The 20,895-nt window shown below is 34.1% G+C and overlaps 4 protein-coding genes across 5 annotated transcripts; 2 read left to right on the plus strand and 2 right to left on the minus strand.

Moving 5' to 3' along the window:
• Positions 1-289: 289 nt before the first annotated feature.
• LOC118028729 (replication protein A 70 kDa DNA-binding subunit E) lies at positions 290-3,761 on the minus strand. Its single transcript, XM_035032432.2, has 2 exons — positions 3,306-3,761; positions 290-2,890 (listed from the first exon to the last, which is right to left on the minus strand). Exons 1-2 carry the CDS (start codon positions 3,578-3,580, stop codon positions 601-603), a joined length of 2,565 nt encoding a protein of 854 aa, XP_034888323.1. The 5' UTR covers positions 3,581-3,761; the 3' UTR covers positions 290-600.
• A 2,387-nt stretch (positions 3,762-6,148) lies between these two features.
• Positions 6,149-8,665, minus strand: LOC118028728 (large ribosomal subunit protein eL13z). The gene is made up of 5 exons (XM_035032431.2): positions 8,525-8,665; positions 7,555-7,670; positions 7,267-7,400; positions 6,684-6,842; positions 6,149-6,600 (listed from the first exon to the last, which is right to left on the minus strand). Exons 2-5 carry the CDS (start codon positions 7,661-7,663, stop codon positions 6,379-6,381), a joined length of 624 nt encoding a protein of 207 aa, XP_034888322.1. The 5' UTR covers positions 7,664-7,670; positions 8,525-8,665; the 3' UTR covers positions 6,149-6,378.
• A 3,415-nt stretch (positions 8,666-12,080) lies between these two features.
• On the plus strand, positions 12,081-13,661 carry LOC118028727 (DNA-directed RNA polymerases I, II, and III subunit RPABC5). The gene is made up of 4 exons (XM_035032430.2): positions 12,081-12,236; positions 12,512-12,570; positions 12,889-12,983; positions 13,440-13,661. The coding sequence occupies exons 1-4, from the start codon at positions 12,201-12,203 to the stop codon at positions 13,463-13,465; spliced, it is 216 nt and encodes a 71-aa protein (XP_034888321.1). The 5' UTR covers positions 12,081-12,200; the 3' UTR covers positions 13,466-13,661.
• A 3,214-nt stretch (positions 13,662-16,875) lies between these two features.
• On the plus strand, positions 16,876-20,858 carry LOC118028726 (uncharacterized). 2 transcript variants are annotated; one of them, XM_073407872.1, is made up of 6 exons: positions 16,876-17,248; positions 17,417-17,547; positions 19,198-19,323; positions 19,431-19,558; positions 20,078-20,137; positions 20,627-20,858. In XM_073407872.1, the coding sequence occupies exons 1-6, from the start codon at positions 17,035-17,037 to the stop codon at positions 20,844-20,846; spliced, it is 879 nt and encodes a 292-aa protein (XP_073263973.1). In that variant the 5' UTR covers positions 16,876-17,034; the 3' UTR covers positions 20,847-20,858. The 2 variants fall into 2 exon arrangements, with proteins under 2 accessions (XP_073263973.1, XP_034888320.1); XM_035032429.2 differs by having other exon boundaries at positions 16,897-17,248; positions 20,078-20,767.
• Positions 20,859-20,895: the final 37 nt, after the last annotated feature.

Genomic DNA, 20,895 nt, shown 5'->3' on the forward strand with positions numbered 1-20,895 from the left:
AATTGAAGTTGAGCAATCTATGAGCTGCAAAGTAACGCAGAGGACATGATGAGAAAACAGGGAAAATTGTCATGATCAGATAGGAAAATTGATCTCTAGTATCCAACCCCAATTTGACAATGTGTGGTGAACAAGTTGGATATCCACACAAAGCAATTTGATTCCCTGTTGTGCAAGTAGCAAAGGAACAATGTACCAGCGACCTAACTCTAGGGTTTAACATGAGCTGGCTTAGAAGACATGCAAGCTACTTTCCATTTAACAAGAATAGAACGAGAAGAACATGCAAGGATACAAGTAAATTTAGAAGAAATAAAAACTTCAGAAACATATAAACAAGCAAGAATTAGTACAGAGACCACTATTTATGAAAATAAGAAACAAACAAAACATTCAGCTTCAAGATAGATGATGAAGCTAAAATTCAAACATCCCTTGCAAATTCATTGATGAACCAAATTCTGTACAGACTAAAGATGCACAGAAACCACAACCTTTACAGATATTAAACAAGCTAAATCCCATCACCTACTAGATAACATCTCAAAAGGCATTCAAAATTTGTAGCACATACTTCTGCTGCTTAATTTCCAGGTAATCTCAGAAACCACCCACATGTTGCTTTGAAATACCTCCCATTTTGCCAGAGCTGCTTAACCCAGGGCAGTCTCTTGCCCAGTGCCCAACTTGATGGCATTTATAGCATTCACCAGTGCCCCCCTGAGATGTTCTCTTGGCATAGCTCCCTCCCATAGACTGCCCCGGAGCATTCACCATACTTGGGCAATTTGCTGAGCTATGACTGGTGGCCCCACAGCTGTTGCAGCTTAGATAACCACCGGAAGAACTTTGCATGGGGAACACAGGGTTTTGCTGGTTTCCATACTGACCCAATTGATTTGCTGGTAACCCAACATTACCAGCATAGCTGGTGCTCCCCACAGGGTTTGATCCTGGAGGTCCAGCTTGTCTGATTCCAGAATTTCCAATTACAGCATTATTCACACCAGGGTTATGATAACTAGATTCTGCTTTGCAGCCAAAAGAAGTATCATTCCCTGATTTAAACTTCTCCATCATATCCAGAAGAAGCCTGGACTGAGATGAATAATTCACCTTTTCTGATTTGACAACAGTAGACTTTACACGCTGTTCATCACTGAAAGTTTCCTCCTTTACTTTTAACTTGAATACATATCTACTAAACAGAACTTGGCGAAGTACTTTTGAAAATCCCTCATCATCTTGCTGTTCATGCTTCAAATAATGCAAATCTTTTGCAGATATACCCATTATCTCCTCACCACATTCCTGGAATGCAGTCACCCATGTTATGCCAGTATGGTCCTGTATCTGTAACTGGAGTATATATCTGTAGTCACATTCATCCACAGATTGATCACACTTTTCACACCGCCACTTCCCATCTCCATTATTGGTGACCTTTTTATTGCATGGCCGTTCCCCTGACATGATGGGGCAAGCTGTATAGCAGAAATTGTCAGACTTAACATATATAACAGTCGCAGGGACAGTGATCCAATCAGGCTTCTCAGATGTTCCTAGCCTCTCATCCTTTATTTGAGAAATAGTCTTCATGACATCTGACCTACCCAAAGTTGAAGTTTCCCTAGAAATTGAAAGAGAAGGAGTGTTCCTCCCTTCTCTGTCAAACCATTCCTTTAGCCTGTTAGCCTCTGGAGAATCTGGTTCTATAAATAGCTGACTTGTAGATATAGTCCCCACTGCCTTCCCACTAAATTCACTGATTCTACCTGATTTGACAGCAAGAACAGGGAAACCTCCTGAATCACAGATGTGTTGTAGCCTTTGACCCTCAGCATTGCAGAAATTTCCCCAGAGAGTTAATTCAACACTTCGACCAGACATATCCTTCAATTGGAGGGTTCTCTTCTGAGTTTCTGTCCCATTTTTTCTCATTAACGAAGTAGTGGGAGCAATGGATGTTACCACCCCAATTACATCCACAACACTATTGTTCTCCATGTCTTCAACATCACTAATGGGACGAAAATGAAATTGCTGCTTTGGAATTGTGTTGTCATCCTCAAAGCATGGCTGTATGGTTGAAGTGCTCTCCAGGAAAATTTCTAGATCATGACGAAGGTGGTTGAAATTCTTTTGAGCAGGTTTTAAATTTCCCTTGGAAATCAAATAAACCCTGCCAGCTTCAATCTGGTGGTAGAATTGGTCAGCCACTTGGTTAAAGCAGGTCACTCTGATCTCTCCGCCATCAGAATCAAGAAGATCAAAGGAGAAAACTTTACCATCACCACGAGTGTTATTATAATGCCTGAGCTCTCCTTTTGCAGTCACCCTAGCCTTAATAGTCCACCTACCCTGGTATGGATTCAATGCTGTTATTGGAATGATCCTTGGAGGAGCCTCATTCCTAGCAACTGGTCCCCTGTTACTGTACATTGGCGGTGGTTGCTGATATGCTGACTGTGGGGGGCGAGAATAACTTCCCATATGAGGCTGTGAAATTTCTGGTCTAGGGTTAGGGTAACCTGCATTCTGATTAACATACAACCCGCTTGATGGAACTGATCCAGCAGTAGCTTCTACTTTCGAATAAAGTGGTGGAGCATTTGTTGGAGCAAACCTTCCTGGGCCATAATTGCTAGAAGGGGATGCATTATGAAACTGATTTATCTCAGGGCTTTGTACAGGTGCTGCAGACATATTTTGATTCCCAACCACACCACCAGTAACTGAGTTGGTACCAAATGACTTAGGACTTGCATTGACGTTTCCTGGTTGAGCAACTGGTGATGGTGAAGGCCCTGAAGATCTTTGAGCCGATACAGGATTTCCAATCAACTCACATTCTTCAGCTACCAGGGTCAATTCGAGAATAATAATAATCCTGGATTCAATGAACAAACAACATCAGCAGCAATAACATAACGTAGCACCAAAAGGGAAAGCAGAGTTTAACTGCTCCAAAAACTAGTAGAGTCATCATCATTTCAGCTTCAAGATGGGTACATAAAACTTCTTCTTTTTTCATAAAGATCCTACAAGTAAATGGGCGAGCACCCACGCACAAAAGCTTTCGAAAAAAAATGCCACTATATCAAAACTAAAGCTCACACTTTACACACAGCGAGCAAGACACCAGAATAATAGAAACAAAAGCAATTTACCTATTACCAGATTACATAAATTATACCCAAAATCTTCAAATAAACAATCAAAGTAACAATCTCTATCAAATTCCCTTAAATACATCTTTCTCTGTTTCCTTAAACTAAGACAAAATCTTTAAGAAACAAACTTACATGCGGCCTTGAACGGTAGTACAAGTATACTGATTCAACTGAACAATAGAACCAATCCGCAAGTTCCCGTCTTTAACCAAATGATTAATTTGAGTCCCAAGCATAGCTTGTTGCAAATGAGACCCATCAGATAAAACCAACCGAAACCGATCACTCTGTTGCGGTTGCTTCGTCTGCACCTGCTTCAAATCTGTCACTTGCAGCGTCGGTTTCAGTTCGGCCGAGGTGGCTCCTCCGCTCGTTATCTTGGATATTGCTCCTTCCGTCAGATTCATAGTAAGAATGAGTGTTTGTGAAGGGATAAAGGAGGGAAAGAAGAGAAAACGAGAGGAAATTGGGCGTTTGGTTCGCGAGAAAGTTTTGAATAGGAAACCCTAGAGAGGATAAAAATGTTGAAGAGGCGCCAGGATTTATTTGGGAGGGAAAGCCCAGAGCCCTTCGGTTTTGCAAATTTTCTGATCTTTTAAGATTTTTTAAGTACCCGAAGTCCTAAGATTACGGTACTATTTAAAAAAATTTATTTTTTTTTTAATTAATATTTTTAAAATTTATTTTAATATATTAATATTAAAAAATAATTTTAAAAAAAATAAAATATATATATATATTATTTTAATATATTTTCAAGTAAAAATATTTTAAAAATCAATTTAAAACAAGTTGTATATAAGTGTTTATAATCTAATATAAATAATATTTTTAAAAAATTTAAAATATTTTATTTTATTTTAATATATTTTTTAGAAAAATAAAGCGTACAGTGAAGGTGTGACAAGTCACTTCCTTTCTACTTTTAAAAAAAGAAATAAAAAATTGCAACTTTAGGAGAAGAGTAGTCGTATTCTATACGGTCTATATCTCGTTAGTCTACATTTAATTGTTCAGTTAATGATGATTATTAAATTTCTTAAATGAACTTATTATATATGTATTCAGTATATGTAATTTATAAGTTTGTTCCGACTAGCTATGTTCCCATTCTACTTGGCAGGTTGCACTGGAATTCCTTTTTTTTACACTAAAAAACAGTTTCTTAAAAGCGAGCTTGAAAGCAGGTCAGGCCTATGGTAAAAACACTGTCTGCGTTTAAAAAGAAAATTTTAAGGTAATGTAATTTTTAAAAACATAATGTGAAGATGTGTTATTGGATTGATCTCGATTGTAGAGGTTAATATGTCAAACTTGTAATTTATATCATGGGCTCTACTGAATTTTAAATTTTTTTTAGGTTATTTTTAAGTCGCTCGTGAAACAAGCAATGGTGTAATTTTGAAAATATTTATTTAAAAACCTTGATAAATTTATAGAAAAAACAAATTATAAAGTTTGATTTATAATCAATTTAAAGTTAATTACTCAAACTCGTGGCTTGGATCATGAACTCATTTGAGATTAGATTTTTTTAAAAAAAAAATCTTTATTTAATCATATGATTTCCACAACTAGATGCAATTAAAAAGTAATGTTAGGGGTGTCGACATCAATTTTTTAAAAACATTTTCCTAACCCAAAAACATCTTAAAGCACCCTATAAATCTAAATAAATATGTTTGTATTTTTAAAATAACCAAAAAAAAAATTCAAAAATCAACTGCAACCCCAAAAACTTACAGATCATATCTATTTTTTAATGACCAATTTTAAAGGTGAGATAACATTTTAATATAACTTTTTTTCTTCAAATAAAACTCGCAAAACACCAAGATCAACTATTTTTGATAATCAGAATTGATGTCAGTTAGTATTACTTATAAATAAAAACTTATTATAATCTTATATAAAAAACATTAAAAATAACAAAATATATTTTTCATTCGTGTTGAATATAAATGAGTATAAAAGAAAATATAAAATGAGAAAATAATTGTTAATATTATCATAAAAATGCCAATATTATTTTTTTTTTAAAATGGCATTATTGGATAATTAATTAAATAAAAAGTAAATCAGATAAAAAATAGAAGATCCATTATAAAAAGAAGGATCATACGTGCCTAGGTTGGAAGAATCAGTCCACGGACCTAGACCATAATTAAAAACCCAGGCTTGCCTAGACCAAGAAGGTTAGGCTCGTACACTTGGTTTTTTAAAGAGTGTGTGATAAATTATTTGCTCTTGTTTTTTTTTATTAAATTGAACAGACAATATGTTGTTCATCTAGATAGTTGATGACATGCTGTTTCTCTGCAACCTTTTGTCACTAAAGATGGTTTTGGTGATTTATTTTTGTGTTTGAACTTCTAAAATTCATATTTAAACTATTTTCAACCCAAAACACATGAAAAAAAATACCATATATACATCTCTAAAAACCCATTTATAACCTTCAAATCTATTATAATCAACCTAAAAACTCAATTAAATAAAAAAAACACACAAACATTTTGAGATTCGATCTATTTTCTTAGCATCATTAAAGTTGAAACAAAAACATTTTGAGATTAGATTTACTTTCCTAGCATCATTAAAGTTGAAAACCATTTTCATTTACTTCCTCTCTTGAAAATGAATATGTAGATACCAAAATCATTGCTTTTGGTGGGTGATGTTTGACTATCTAAGAACTTTCTTTTTCCTTTTTGTTCTTAGCAACATTCTCTTCTCTCTCTCAACTTTAATGAAATATAAAATTCTAAAACAATAATTACAGGCAAACATGTAAATGCAAGCTTGAGGGGACAAGATGAAGTTTTTGTGTGAAAACTTTTTTTAATTATATATTTTATAAATTTGACGCTTAATTCAATTCATAATTTTTATAATATGCTTTGTGAAACAACTAAAACGGTGTCGACATGACTTGTAGTGATGAAATAAAAAAGAAATAAATTCGATGACGGGAATAAAAAAATAAAATAAAAACGCATTGTCTTGAACAGTGTCATACACGATGTAATATATCTTGTCTTGTGCTACAGTGTTCACACCAAAACAAAATGTTGTTTTGGGTTTTTAGGTGTAATGGGAGCGTTTGAAGCAAGCTATGGTGGAGACTAAAGGCTGGAAACAAGTAAAGATGAAACAACAAAAATCCCACTTGCCACTCGAAAATCCACTTGATAGGGTCAAACTTCTACTTCTTCTCTTCCTTCTCGGCTTCTGCAGCCCTCTTCAGCCTGACACCAACATGGCGGGCATTCGTACGCTCTGCCCGGAGCTTGTCATAAGCCTTGAATGACTTCATCTCCTCGGTGACCTTCACAAGCTCCACAGACGCCTTCTCACGTACAATAGGCATAAACTGTCCTTGTACTTGAGTAGCAGTTGCCAGTTCCTCAGGAGCAGAATCACCAGCCTGCAAGAATACATGTATGCAATTGAAATTCCAAGTAGAAAAACAGAGAATCATCATATTAGTCCGGATATTAAAGAAAATACCTTCAACTTGCGAGCCCGTCTTGGGAAGACAACCAATTTGGCCTTGTAGGTGTTCAGCCTCCGAATGTTAGCCTGGATACCCTCCAAGGAGCGATTCTTGCGACGGTGATCAACTGCAATTCCTATTGTAGGAGCAAGTTTCTTTGGAATACCAGCAGCCTGGAGAAGGAAAAAGAAATGGGTTATTCATCTTGCAAAATTAAATAAAACTATCCATATTTGCCACAGAACCACAGATATCCAATATTACATGGCAAGTGAAAACCATTCCCAATACTCTTGCAAGACCTAAAACAAATTTACATATCCCTGCTCACAAAGCAATGTGCAAAGAATATTAAATGCAAGCACATGTTCATCTCCAATTACAGTCAGTACGAAACTCTTCAAGTTCAAATCTGAAACCAGGCACAGATAAACACAGCTCTATATAAGTGTAAAGTAGGAACACCCTAACATGGAGTATGAAGCAAATGCATGTAATTAATAGCTAAGAAAAAACAAATTAAGCATTCTGGAGACTCGAATATGATTGGACATGAACAAGTACCCGACCGAATCAGGAAAAAGAAAACCAACTAACCTTGAGTTCTTCAAGAGAAAACCCCCTACCAGCTCTCACTTTCATATTATACTTCAGAGTCTGGCCATGTACAATAGGTCGAAGAGGTCCAGCTGTAGGCCGAGGAAAGATCTTGACTGCCTTCTTCTGACGAGCTGAAAATGGTTTTCATGGATAACACAGATATGAATATTTTTAATAAAGTGCTTCCAAATAAGGACCCAAGAAACAACAGGTGTAGTACATGTATATATAGGGACCAGAGATGGGTAATCCATTATAATTAAAGGTAAAATAGAAGCTGCTCACCGATGCGTCTGCGAGTCTTTCGGGCTGGTTGGTTAAACCATGTCTTGACATAGTTTTGCCAGTGCTTCTTGAAGTGCCCATTGGGCACAACATTGTTATGCTTAACCATGTCTTACCTAAAAGAGCATAAGATTTACAGAGTTAGGGATATGACATTGTCTGTATGATGCAATTGAGTGAAAGAATCAAGCTAACAACATGAAAAAGGAAAAACTTGAGGCAACTATAATACAACCAAGCAATAATCTCAATTTGTTTATACTGAAACACCATGATCACGCTTCTTAAAACAAAATTATATAGTCGCTTAAGTTAACCATTAAATGTCTTCCTATTCATTCATAGATTAAAATACGAAACTAAAAAAAAAATTCAACAGCAGGCTGGCAAGAAAGCAACAAATAACTCATAATCACTACAGCCACATCCACACTCATCAGTAGAGAGTTAAAATTCTAACAACCTGCCCAGGTCCCTAGAACGCAATAGTTCAATCATTCCAAAGCATTACGGGCTCATCTCAAGAACTGAGAATTAAATATTGCGGTGACACTGTCAGTTAAAATCTCTCCAAACATTTTTCTCATGATTTTATTAGACGAGAGAAGCCATACATCAAAATCAAAGCAGCAGGATAAAGTACACGGACATTAAAAAAGTGACTAAATAACTCTGGTGCGAAGTAAACCAACCAACAGCTATCCGCTGGTTAGAAAAACAAACTAGGCGCAAATTCAAAAATAAAAGAAGTAAGCATATGTAAGGCAGTGCTTAAGACTCATCAGATCCAGCAATGCATTGGCAAAGCAAACAGAACACGAGACAACGATTACCCAAGTATCGGGTTACTTGCAAAATACAAAAAACAACAACAAGAACAACGTATAAATTCAACAGCACAGCTGTGAGAAAATGAAATATCGAAACTGAAGTTAAAGGGGAGAAGATAGGAGATGCAAAGGGAGAGTACTTGTTAGAGAGAGAGACGCGCAGCTGTCAATGAGAGACGAAGGCTGTAGGGTTTTTCAGGTTTTGCATTGGGGTATATAAGCTTGTGAGAAAAAAAATGAAAAAAAAAAAAAGTAGGAATTTCCGGGCTTCAGTTAGTGTCTCACTTTAACGGGCTCCTTTGAGTTATCGAACTCGGTCCAGTTCACCGTCTTCCTTTTATTATTTTATTTACAGTGAAATTTGTAAAATAAAACACACAATAAAATTTGCCATAGATGTGGTTATAGTACATTAAATTTATTTTTTTGATTTTGAAAAAATTGTGTCATTACATAAATTCTCTTATATAATATTTTTTATATTATAATATTGAATTTCGGTTAAGGTTTCAGCCATATATTTATTCAAAATCATTCTTTTAACACTTCAACCAGATGTTTTGAAACAAAGGGTTGAAAAATATCTTTTCATTCTTTACATTACACTTTGATCCTCAAACTCTTAAATTCTTTTCACTTTGATCTCTAACTCTTATGGTATTATAATCTAACCCTTTAATTCAACACGTAAACAAGGTTTATGGAAATCCTCCAGGATTTATGGTTGAGAGAGGCCCCGTAATAGTTCAGTAGAAGAAGCTGCAAAGTTTGAAGAAGAAGAAGATAAGATTGGGCTCACTGCAAACCGCTGTAATAGTGCATATGTGGTTGATATTGGGGTAGACATTTCTACTTGAGCAAATTACTATTATGATAGTGTTTTTGTCACATTTTTTTTAAATATTAAGTTATTATGAAATTATATTTTTTTATTATTTTTTTATTTACTTTATACGAATTCACCTCGATCTTATGATCTCGATTGTAAATTTAATGGATTATACCGGGGTTAAATCGGTTATTTTTTTCACTTTTTTCTAATTGATTTTTTTTTTTCGATTTCATCTTTCAATATTGAGTTGGTTAAAAATTGAATTTCATGATTTTTTTTATTTATATTCTATGGGTTATCCTGATTTTCGACCCGGGTCAAATATTTGACAGGTTGACCATATTTATTTATTTTGTTATTTTTTAAATGGATTTCATAACTTTTTTTTTTAATTTTTTTTCTATGATGTTAGCATAATCTCATGACTCAGATCACAAGTTTGATAAGTTGACTTGAATTGACTAGATTTAAAAATAAAGTCTTGTAAGTTTTTTTACTTGCTTTTTATGAGGTTATCCCGATTTTATGACATAGGTTTTGGATTTTAATAAATTAACCTGAGTTGACTTGAGTTAGTTTTTTTATTCTTTTTTTAAGGATATATATATTTTTTTTACTTTTCTACATTTGGTTGATAAGAAACTAAGTTTCATATATTTTTTTTCTATTTGCTTTATATGGAGTTATCTTAATCTCACAACCTAAGTTGCGAGTTTGGTAGGTTAACCCGAGTAATTTGTTTTTTTTTTAATTTAATTTTTTTCTTCAACATTAGGTTGATTAGGAATTAGATTTCATAATTTATCTTGATTTATTTTTTATAGAGTTATCATGGTCTTGTGATACGAGTTGTAAATTTAATAAGTAGACACAAATCAATCTAATATGTCATTATCTCTGTATTTAAAACTAAATAATATTCATTATATCATCATATTAATACTAAAAAAAATTCATCATTCAATACATATTATATTTTGAGTTAATAATTATTTATTTTATTAGAAAAATATATTAGCAACTCTTTAATATTTTTTTATATTAAAAAAATAATTGATATAATCTGCACTACAGCATGGGAGATTGATCTAGTAACAAAAGCTAAAAATAGGCTGGTGTTTTGTCGAGTGAAATCATTGTGGATATTGTGCAGTAGTAATCCTGTAATTTTCACCAGCTTCCCCCCCCCCTCTTTTCTTATTCTTGAGATGTGCCATGTTGCCTGCCATCAACTCCATTAAACTATCTCGACGTGCTGTCATTTCCTGCTCGCCATTATTCTTGAGATGATCCATGTCAGTTCTTGTTCTCTTTTGTTTTCTTCTTTTTTAAAACTTTCTTTTCCTCACCGCTGCCTTGATCATGGTTAAATAGGAGACAACAGCTCGCAAACTTTTTTTCCAGTGTGGGTGCCATTTGCTTCTCATTTATATGCCTTTTGCATATAAAACTTAACTTGCCAGTTGATCTAGAATAAGGTATAGGTCTCCAGTTAAGAGGGTCATTCAGTTTAACTTGAATTTTTATTTTAAATCAAAATAACCATGTTTTAATGGAAAAAAAATTAATGAGTTTTTAACTTATGTTTTATCTCAAGTTTGAGTTTTTGACCGATCAAGTCGGATGATTTTTTTTTTTTTTTAAAACGTGGATTAGCGCTCCATGTCAACTCATCAGCCCATTTTAGCTTTTATAAAAAGGGTTATTATAATATTATTAGTTTTACACTTAATATAAACTAAAATAAAAAATAATATATCAAATTATTTTTTTTAAACAAAAAATAAAAAAAGAAAGAAAAAAGAAGCCTAACCCATGCGAGCATGAGCATGGGCATTAAAAAAAACTAACCTAGGTGTGAGCACTTTCTAGCCCTGCTGAAGCGCCTAGGTCTATTTTATTCTTTTTAATTTCTTAAAGAGGTGAATGACAATTTTTCTCTCTCTTAAAATACAATAAACAACACGTCATCTATCTTTTCTGGATTTTGGTGACAAGGGGTTGCTACAAATCAGGGTGCAATTGTTTTTCAATTTAAAACGTATTTTTCAATCCATTATTGATCCAAAAACACCTAGAAAATATTCTAAAAATCTTAATAAACAAAAAATAGTTTAAAAAACCAAAATCAACTCAAAACAAAAATTATTTCTACAATCAAATCTACCTTCTTGGGCAAGGAGAGGAAAAAAAAACTCAGGTAAAACTCATCTTATGAAGTAGAACTCATTTACATCAAAATCGATTATTTTGAGGGTCAGAATTGTCATGGAAGATGGATTTCTACATCTATACTAGAGTTTATAAAGTCTCTCTCTTTTTTCTTAAAAAAAATGAAAAATAAATGAAATAAAGTTTGATATTAAAACTGAATTTTAAAAAACTTAAGGATAAATTACTTAATAACTAAAAGATGACAGATTAAAATAAACTTTTCAAATAAAATTATAAGATACAATCTATTTTACCCATCTTTTACATGTTAGTTTTTTATTTTTCTATTTAATCTTTTCTTTAGAAAAAATGTAATTAATTGTTAATTTAGGCTAAAAAAAGCCCAATCATATCAAATTAAAGTTTTTTAAAAATTTAATTATTCTAATCTATAATGATTTGCGAAAGAAAAAAAGTAAAATGGGTACTATTAAAACCCCACGAGATTGAGTGTTTGGTAATAATAATAATAATAATGAAAGCCCTTGTTTTTTTTTTTTTTTTTTTTTAAATAAAAACTCACGCATTCAAATAACAAAAACAAAATTACACCTACAGTTTACCGATTCCCAAAGCCAGACCCCCAATCCAAAGTATTAAAGGCCCAAATCCAGGCCCAAAAACTCGAAGACGCGAACTATTATAAAATCCTCCCTTCCATCCAAGTTCCCACGGAAACACGCAGTGGCAGAACAGCGCAGGAGTCGAGCACGAGCACGAGCACGAGCACCAGCACAGGCTTATCTTAATCGTGAGAGAGACAGCCAAAGATGATTATCCCAGTTCGTTGTTTCACTTGCGGCAAGGTATTGACTTTTTTTAACTATTGCTTTATCTTATTTAATCACGAGGTGGCTTTAATATTTCGTTCTAGGGTTTTGTAGCTGATTTGATCCTTTACCGAGAGAGAAACGCAAAAGAAACCTTTTCCATTAAGAACATTTTTATATGCGGAGAAAAGTCCTTCCGTAAATTTAACTGTTTGTTTTGATGAACAAAAAAAGGGGTTATTATTTAGTGGTTGATGCTGCGATGTTGCATTTAATGTTTCATGGAAGGTGATGTTTTGTTTGGGTTTTAGGTGATTGGGAACAAATGGGATACGTATCTTGATCTTCTCCAAGCTGATTACACTGAAGGGTGAGTAGTTACCCGTTATTTTTCTTTCATGTTGACTCTTATCAAATACCCGGGCAAGATGCAAAATTCAGAAATCAAATGCTGTTATTTTGGGTGTGGTTTATGAGATTTCTATAATATAAAGATTTTCAAATAATTCTGAGTTTCATCTAGTGATTTATGATGTGACTAGCACAAGAACTGCACAACAACTTTCTGAAATGCTTCCAACTGATAGTTAACAGTCGTAATGGTAGTCATATGAAGTTAGATGCCAATTAATCAATTGAAACTCATAGATGTATGTCCAATCAAATCATATCTTGGCTCTTCATGCAGAGATGCTCTTGATGCGTTGGGGTTGGTTCGGTATTGCTGTAGAAGAATGCTCATGACTCATGTCGACCTTATTGAGAAGCTTCTGAACTACAACAGTAATTTCTCTCTCTTCCTTCCCCCACCTCTACCCTCTCATATGTGCTATGTGTGCTCGGGTGTGTTTTGTGGTCACACTGATGGTACTGTAGTTATTTGGTTGAGATGGTAGGTATATAGGCATCTCACAAACTTTCTTTGGAGTAGACCATGCTAGATTAGCGAATTGTATTCCTCTGAAAATTAAACTTAAGCTCTCCATCTTAAAGGGTTTGAGTCATAATTTGAAAGTTTTACAATTGTAACTTGCTGAACGCGGGGCTTTAATCTTGCTAAATGTCACAAATTGGTTGAAGTTTATATTTTAGTAGCTTACACCAAGAGAATGGGACAGTACATTGGTTTACTACACACGGAATTTTAGCTGAAATCACATGCCAGAACTCTATGTGCCCCTGAATTTTATCGTTTGTGTACTTTTATTGTTGTTATTGCTGATAAATTCTCTCTTGCAGCTCTGGAGAAAAGTGAGGGCAGTTGAGAAGCTCACAGGATTGCTAGGGACCTGGAGGTGCTTTTTGTGACTCATGGATGTATTAGAGGATGTGTGGTGAATATGGTGAAAGTAGACACGAGGGATGTTCAAATACTCTGTATAACTTTTTGTTACAACCTAATCACTGTTTGAGACCAATGTTTTGAGAAACTGCTTAATCATTTCAATGCCTGTTGTGCGATACTGTTGGCAATCTTTTTTGAAGATGTGATGCTATATATGATGATCAATATAGTCTTGCTGCAACCCACCTGATAGAAGTGTTGGGTAGCCTTGCATGGGTGTGAATGCTATTTGTCATACACTCAGACAGGGAAACGGGTGTTCAGATTTCCTGCCTGAGCACTAGCATCCACACTTAATTTAAATCTAATTTAAGAAACTCACGAGGAGACCCAACTGACTAATCCTGACGGCCCACCAACCAAATTATCAGTTATAAGCTCAAAAGCCGAATCTCAATACACCGGAAGAGACCTATCATACTGCAATTGATCAACGAGGGAGCGGGACTTTTCCCTGAATAATCTCCTCATGACGAAACTTCCAAATAACCCATAGACTTCAAAATATAGAGAAGCCAATCGCAGAAAAGAAAGAGTCCAACACTATGGCCGGAAACAAGGCCTCCCATCTAGCTGAGGAACAATCGCGGGGTACATGGAGCCCTGTTTTCTTGACATGATGACAGCGATAACAAATGTCTGAATCCTCGCAATATGCCAACCGAAACGAAGGTCACTACTCAGCAGTCGATCATAACAAACGAGTTACATAAAATACTTCATCTTTTCAGGAACTCCAAGTTTCCACGGCCAAATAATATTAGTAGCTGCAATAGTGAAAGTGTGAAACTGGTGTTATGAAAAAGCAAATGATAGGCATATTTAGAAGAAGACTCCCCATTAGGAGCAGGATCCCAAATCAGATTATCCACGCCCTAACAAAAATGAGAAATAGTATAAGCGAAAATGACATCTTTAATATGTTGAGGAAGAGGAGCCCGAAGCACACTAAACTCCCAATCTCGAGAATAAGATGAGCCACTAAAAGATGAGCATCAATGTCACGAAGCTCAGACACCATTTATCAAGCCATATGGAGACATCCTTCCTGTTGCCAATCAGCCAGACGTACTCATCCTTAAGCTTACGAAAGCTTTTACGAACAGACTTCCAGACGTATGAAACTGAAGGAGAAACAATAGAACAACGCAGTCCAATTACCCCTCAAGTACTTAGCTTGCAAAATAGAAGCCCGTAATATTCTTCTCATGAGACCTTCGAATTCCAAGAACATCATCTCGCCGACTACTGAGTAATACAATCCGAGCTTAGCAAATAGAGATGCCACGATTATCCTACTCAGAAGACCAAATAAAAGATCTAACAATTTTGTTAATATCATCACAAATTGATTGAGGCAGCCATGCAGATGCATAGCATAAATAGGAATAGCTGACAAAGTGCTATGCATTAACTTTCTAGTTCATAAGATTGGAATAATATAATTGAAAACAGCCAAAGAAAATCATGAAGCTTATTTTTCAAAACAAATAATATTGAAAGATAAAATAAAAATAAAAATAAATAAATAATATCAACCCGTTTTAACTTTTTAAATTTGTGACCTAGAAAACTAAACCAAAAGCACCCCATCCAGAAAAACCATGAAGCTCAATTTTTAATAAATTAAATATTAAAAGATAAAATTAAAAAAAAACAAAATCAATTGAACAAAAAATATATATATAAAAATAGTAATTAAGAGAATAAGAATCAAATATGAAATAAAAAATAAATGAGAGGACAACTTAGAATTTTGAATTGAAAGGAAAAGTTGAAAATAAAAATTAAATTCACAAAACAATTCAAAACAAAAAATCAAAATCAAAATCAAAAGAATGAGGATTATTAAATTGCAAACAAAATGAGATTTGACAAAAAGACCCTGAACAAAAAAAAAAGGATCAATGTTTAAATATCAATAAATAAGTGGATAACTCTAAAATCTTAAATGATAAGTGCAAACTTTAAGGGGAGAAGAGAGAAAAGAGAATTTTTTTTTTCAAAGTTGCCTAAAACACCACACGCGCCACCACATGGAAAAAGATGCCGCAATGCTTCCAACACCATCGCTAAAGCTAGTGTTTGGCCATCAGATAACACCTCACAACATCAATTTTTTTAATAATATTTTAAATTTTTAAAATATTGAATTACCCCTCAATCAAATCTATAATAACAAAAACCACGATAAAAATACAAAAATTACCTCTAAACACTAGTTCAATAAAAATTGCTTTTAAGGATAATTTAATTATTTTACTATGCTTTGAAAATAAAAAAAAAAAAACTAAAAAGCTATTAGAAGCTAGCAAAATAAATTTTGCTTTTAAGGATAATTAAATTATTTTACTATGTTGGGAAGAAAAAAACAACTCTAATCCTCAAACAATTTGGTTATGACATATAAACCCTGATAAAAAAAATATATTACCCTCCACAACAAGTTTAATGATTTTGTTTTAAAAAAAAAAAATCATTTCATTATTTTAACTCGCATCGATCTATATTTTGGATCATGGTGAATCACTAACCCTATAAAATTATAAAATTTCATCTCAAAACCAAGATGAGAAGAAAAAGTCATTGCTAATGATTATAACTTCTGTCTTTAAAGCTAAATTGCATGTTTATAAGTGTAAACAGTCCATAATTTGTTCCCTATGATTTCAACAACAATACTTGGAAAGAGCTCACTCTAAATCAAGGTATAAGAACTAGAAAACTTAAATTTTCTTTATATAACAATGAAACCTCAAGCTAAAGAAAAGAAAGGACAGAAGCAAACTTGTTTCATACTTGAAAGTGATAATTTTTTATTTGTTTATTACTTTTATTCTTTTTTCCAACTTCTTTCCTACTAATAAGAATAAGTACCTTTACCTTTATTTGCAGAGGAGGCTAGAGATGTCGAATTATTTCAAAATTAATTAGAGTTAATTTAAACAATTCATTAAATCTGCAAAATCAATAAATAAATTAATTAGACAAAATTCTGTGGAAGTTTAGGGTGATTATAAAAAGAGGCAAAGCAGAGATGTTTTCTGCACCACACACACAAAAAAAGGCTTTGAGAATGATCAGCAGCAACCACTCGAAGAGCTTCAGGATCCGAGGACCAGGACCCGTCGGGAAGTTTCAAACTTTCAATACCATTCCGCTCACGGTGAACATTGGTGGAGGCATGACAAAATCCCAGTAATTTGAATATTCAATTGAAAAAATAAAAAATAATTTATGTACTTTTGGCAAACCCTTTTTTAATTCTCAAACAAAAAATCGAATGGTTGACTTTACTGTGGAGGCCACAAGCCACAATGACCCAAAGTAAAATAAAAATTCCTGACAAAAACCTTCCACTATGGATATAGATCGAGTAGAGTGATTGTATTGTACTCTGATGAGCCCACAGTCACTACTTTCCCTCTAAAAAAAGGATTTTCTTCCTTCTTCCTCCACACAAATAAAATTAACAGTACAGCAGTGGTTATGGATGTTAGTGATGATGAGATGGAGTTAGAAATAGAAACCCCTGAAAATGGGAAAAAGGGTTTCATGTATCTAGCTTTTCGATTAACCTCAGCTCTTCTTTTCCCAATCTTTGCCTTCCTTTTCTTGTCAATATTATTAGCAATTCTCATGGGCCATTTTTCTATTACAACCCCCCTCTCTGTTCCATTTCAGTGCAAGATACTCTCCAGTAGTATGTCTCTCCCTCTTCTTACACCTGTGATTTTAAGCTTAAATTCTTATCTTTGTTTTGTTTTGTTGATGTTTTTTTTTAGATAATGAGTTTTTGTTGATCTATTTATTTGTTTTTTGTTTTTATGAATTGTGTAAAGTGGGTTGTTTTTGTTTCTTTGTTTTTCAGGCGTGGATCTTAGATCATCTAAGATTTGTGAGCTTGGGTTGTTGAATTATAAAGCCAAGCATGTGTTTTATCCAAATAACAGAAGCAAATTTCGCTGTCGCTATGATTACTACTGGGCTTCAGTGTTTGAGGTGATTTTATCTTGTTCTCTAGCAAGTATTATATGACTTCTATTGTGCTAAAGATTAGGAGTATATGCTGCTAAAATGATTTCTTCTGATAATTGAGGTCAGTACTATTCCTAGATAATGTGTTGTGGAAGTGGAAAACAAGGGAGGATGGACTTGAAATGGCAAAAGTAGATATTTAACTTTAAATTAGTTGAATAGGAAACCTAGAAGTTAAACATTATGTAAGCTAAGAACAATGTGGTGATTCCAACTATACATTCTCAAAATATGTGAATTTCCTGAGAGCATGGCTCTTTACCATGACTTGGGAATGGGATTCCATGGAACATTTCAGCTTGAAAAGTATCTTGGGTTATGGATGTAGAAGGGTATGAAACGTCATGAACATTGCTGTTCTTGTTCATAATGCTGAAGTTCCAGTAGGCTTACTCATTAGGAGCTAGGACTATCTTCAACTTTCAGTTGTCAAAAAGTTTGTATTCTGATAAATAGCATTAATTTTATAGATTGGTTATAATTGGTATTCAATTGATAGAGGCCAAGACCTCTTTCTAATTTTATAGATTTGTTTTGGTCAGTGGAAGCTGTATTTGAAGAAAACCATCTTTTGACTCATTGGTAGAGGAATATAACCATTGGACAGTGGAAGGCTTGATGGTTATGTGTCACCTTAAACCTAATGTGATGCAACACTGATTCCTCATTGTTTCCCATTGTATCTCAGATTCAGTCATTTGTACCCCCACATTCTTCAAAGGAACATGCGACAAATAGATTTAATTGCCTCTGTAATTTTTATGGTCATGCTGTTGTGTATGACTGTTATTCCAGGGTTATGCTTTTACAATGGTTCAGCATGTCCTTGTGTAAAAGCTGTCTTTTATGTGCTATCAGTAGGTTTTGTCTACGGGATAGGAGGATTCCCTTCCCTGTTTTACTTGTCAGTGGTGATCTGATTGAAACTTGCTCTAGATAACTTATGATCTATTCTTCTCTGTTTCTAACACATACACATCTATAATCCTGCTACATCTCTGAAAACGCATGCAGCTGATACACTGAGACAGATTGGATATCTGAGAGGGTGATATATATTCTGTTAATTTTTCTCCATTAACTGCTTCTAAACCTTTTGTTTGTCTCTGATCAAGAAATTCTAGAAGACTTGAAAACTTGATATTTTATTTTTTTATCATTATAGTATATATCTGTGCGGTCTATTTCTGAATTTGCTTTAATGTAGATGTACAGACGACAATATCTTAATATTAGTTTTTTAGTGCAAATGCCCAATAGAACACTTTCAACATTTATCATATGAACATTATGTAGTGTATATGAGCAGATCCATTAGTAACGTTTGATGCTTGGAGCTCTTCATATTCCCCATCCCTGAACTCTTGACAATGTTTGCGTTTTCAAAAAAATCCAACATCAAGGAATTATATATAGCTGGGTTGTGTTAGGATTTGGAACTAGCATTTCTGCAAACTTCAGGCATGCACACATCAAATTCTCATCACACCATGTTATCAAGTTTTGCGCACACTATGTATGTATCTGACTGGTTTTAAAAGTGCAATGGTTTGAGGCATTGGAGTAAAAAAAGGGTCTTTTAATATCATTTCTTTATCAACTTTCCATTTGCAGGTGGAATACGAAGATAATTCTTTGGGTCAGACTCGATTTGCTTTGGCAGAGGCTCCAAACGAGGCCCTTCCTCTAAATTGCCGCCCTAATTTTGGTGCTGCATGGTTGACCAAAGATAAATTCAAGGTAGGGATTGCGAAGCTGCAAGCCTCACTCATTGGTAATACATTTTAAGTCAGATTTCCTTCAGTCCATTATCACTATCTTACTCTTTTCTACTCATTCCTCTCCAGGTTAATAAAACCTATGACTGCTGGTATACATCAGGCATTTCAAAAGTGAGTTTATATCGTGATGATCTTTTCAGTTGTCAAGCAAAAGATCCATCTCAAGTTGAGATGATTAAACGTTATTTCATCCTGTGAGTCATTTTTTTTCGCTTTTAAATGAAAAAGTAACTCCCAATCTTATTTGCTTCATCTGTATTGTGTGTATTTCTATGGCATTTGATGTCTGCACTTCAAATATAGATGGTGAATTTGGGATATCCAAAGTAGATGATGGATGGCCTAGGGATTATCTGAAGTGTGTGGACCAGTTTGATTTGACTGTCTTGATAGATATGAGTTGATTATGGTCATGTATTTCTGATAATATTGATTTTCCAATTGATAATGTGAATTTGGCTTTTTAGTGCTATGGTCTTCTCCCATTAGAGTGACTCATCTAGTCATCTGTCATTGAACAAGATAAATACAATGTTTCATTTCTCCACATATTCTTGTCGAAAGTATAGTCCTTGTATGATTGAATCTATACTATTCCTATGTTTTTGAAAATGTTAAAGTTGAAAATCATGTAAATGATAAGCATCTTTTTGCAATCATTGGATGCGGCATTGCCAATATTTAACATAGAATTGTTGGTTTTACATATTCAGGTCTAAAGAGATGTTGCACTCCTCCGCATTCTGGGAGAAAGGAAAAGCTAGCTATTGGAGGTGGGAAACGATAGCCGGAGTTATTACTGGTTTTTCAACATCTATAATCACCATCAGCTTTATAAAATTCCTACAGTACATTAAATCATGGCTTCGTCTAACTTCTGTAGCTAGGATTTTTTCTCACGCCAATATAGTTTTCTTCAAGCGAGCATGTTTTCTTGTGGCATACTTTTCTTTTATGGGTTGGTTGACAATCCAGTATGCGAAAAGGTTTGGTCTCCCTGAGATTTATAGAGTTGATAATTACTAGAAGCCGTCTTTTAACAAGTGCCAATTCCTTTTCGCTCTTCCCAGAACCTGGATACTGCATTGCTGCAATTTGACACACTCGTCGCCCAATGATTCCATGGTTGCCAAATGTATCTTTTTAGAAGAAATGCCGAGCAACTTGTGTATGTAGCTGAGAAATAGATTTCATGTATAGTCATCATGTTATATGAAAAAAAATCTCATTGACGTATGATATTGTCAAATCATGTTTTGAAGGACATGGTTGATAAAAGTGAGCATTACTGTATTTTCTGCTCCCTGCAAGGGATCTGAGCAAGACAGCTTCAGCTTCTATCTCTACTACCTTCGTTATGCTTGGAAAGATCCAAGAATAAATTATTGTGTACACTTCGATTACTTCCTCAATATGTTGATACTGGTATATCCTCAAGGGAGACAAACAATCTCTTACAAAAGAGGAATGGAGATGGTTTAATTTTTCCACGCACATCAGTGATCATCAGAAGCTCGTTGACTATTTGACA

The sequence above is a fragment of the Populus alba genome, chromosome 3 (assembly GCF_005239225.2).
Source record: "Populus alba chromosome 3, ASM523922v2, whole genome shotgun sequence".
Classification (NCBI taxonomy): domain Eukaryota; kingdom Viridiplantae; phylum Streptophyta; class Magnoliopsida; order Malpighiales; family Salicaceae; genus Populus; species Populus alba.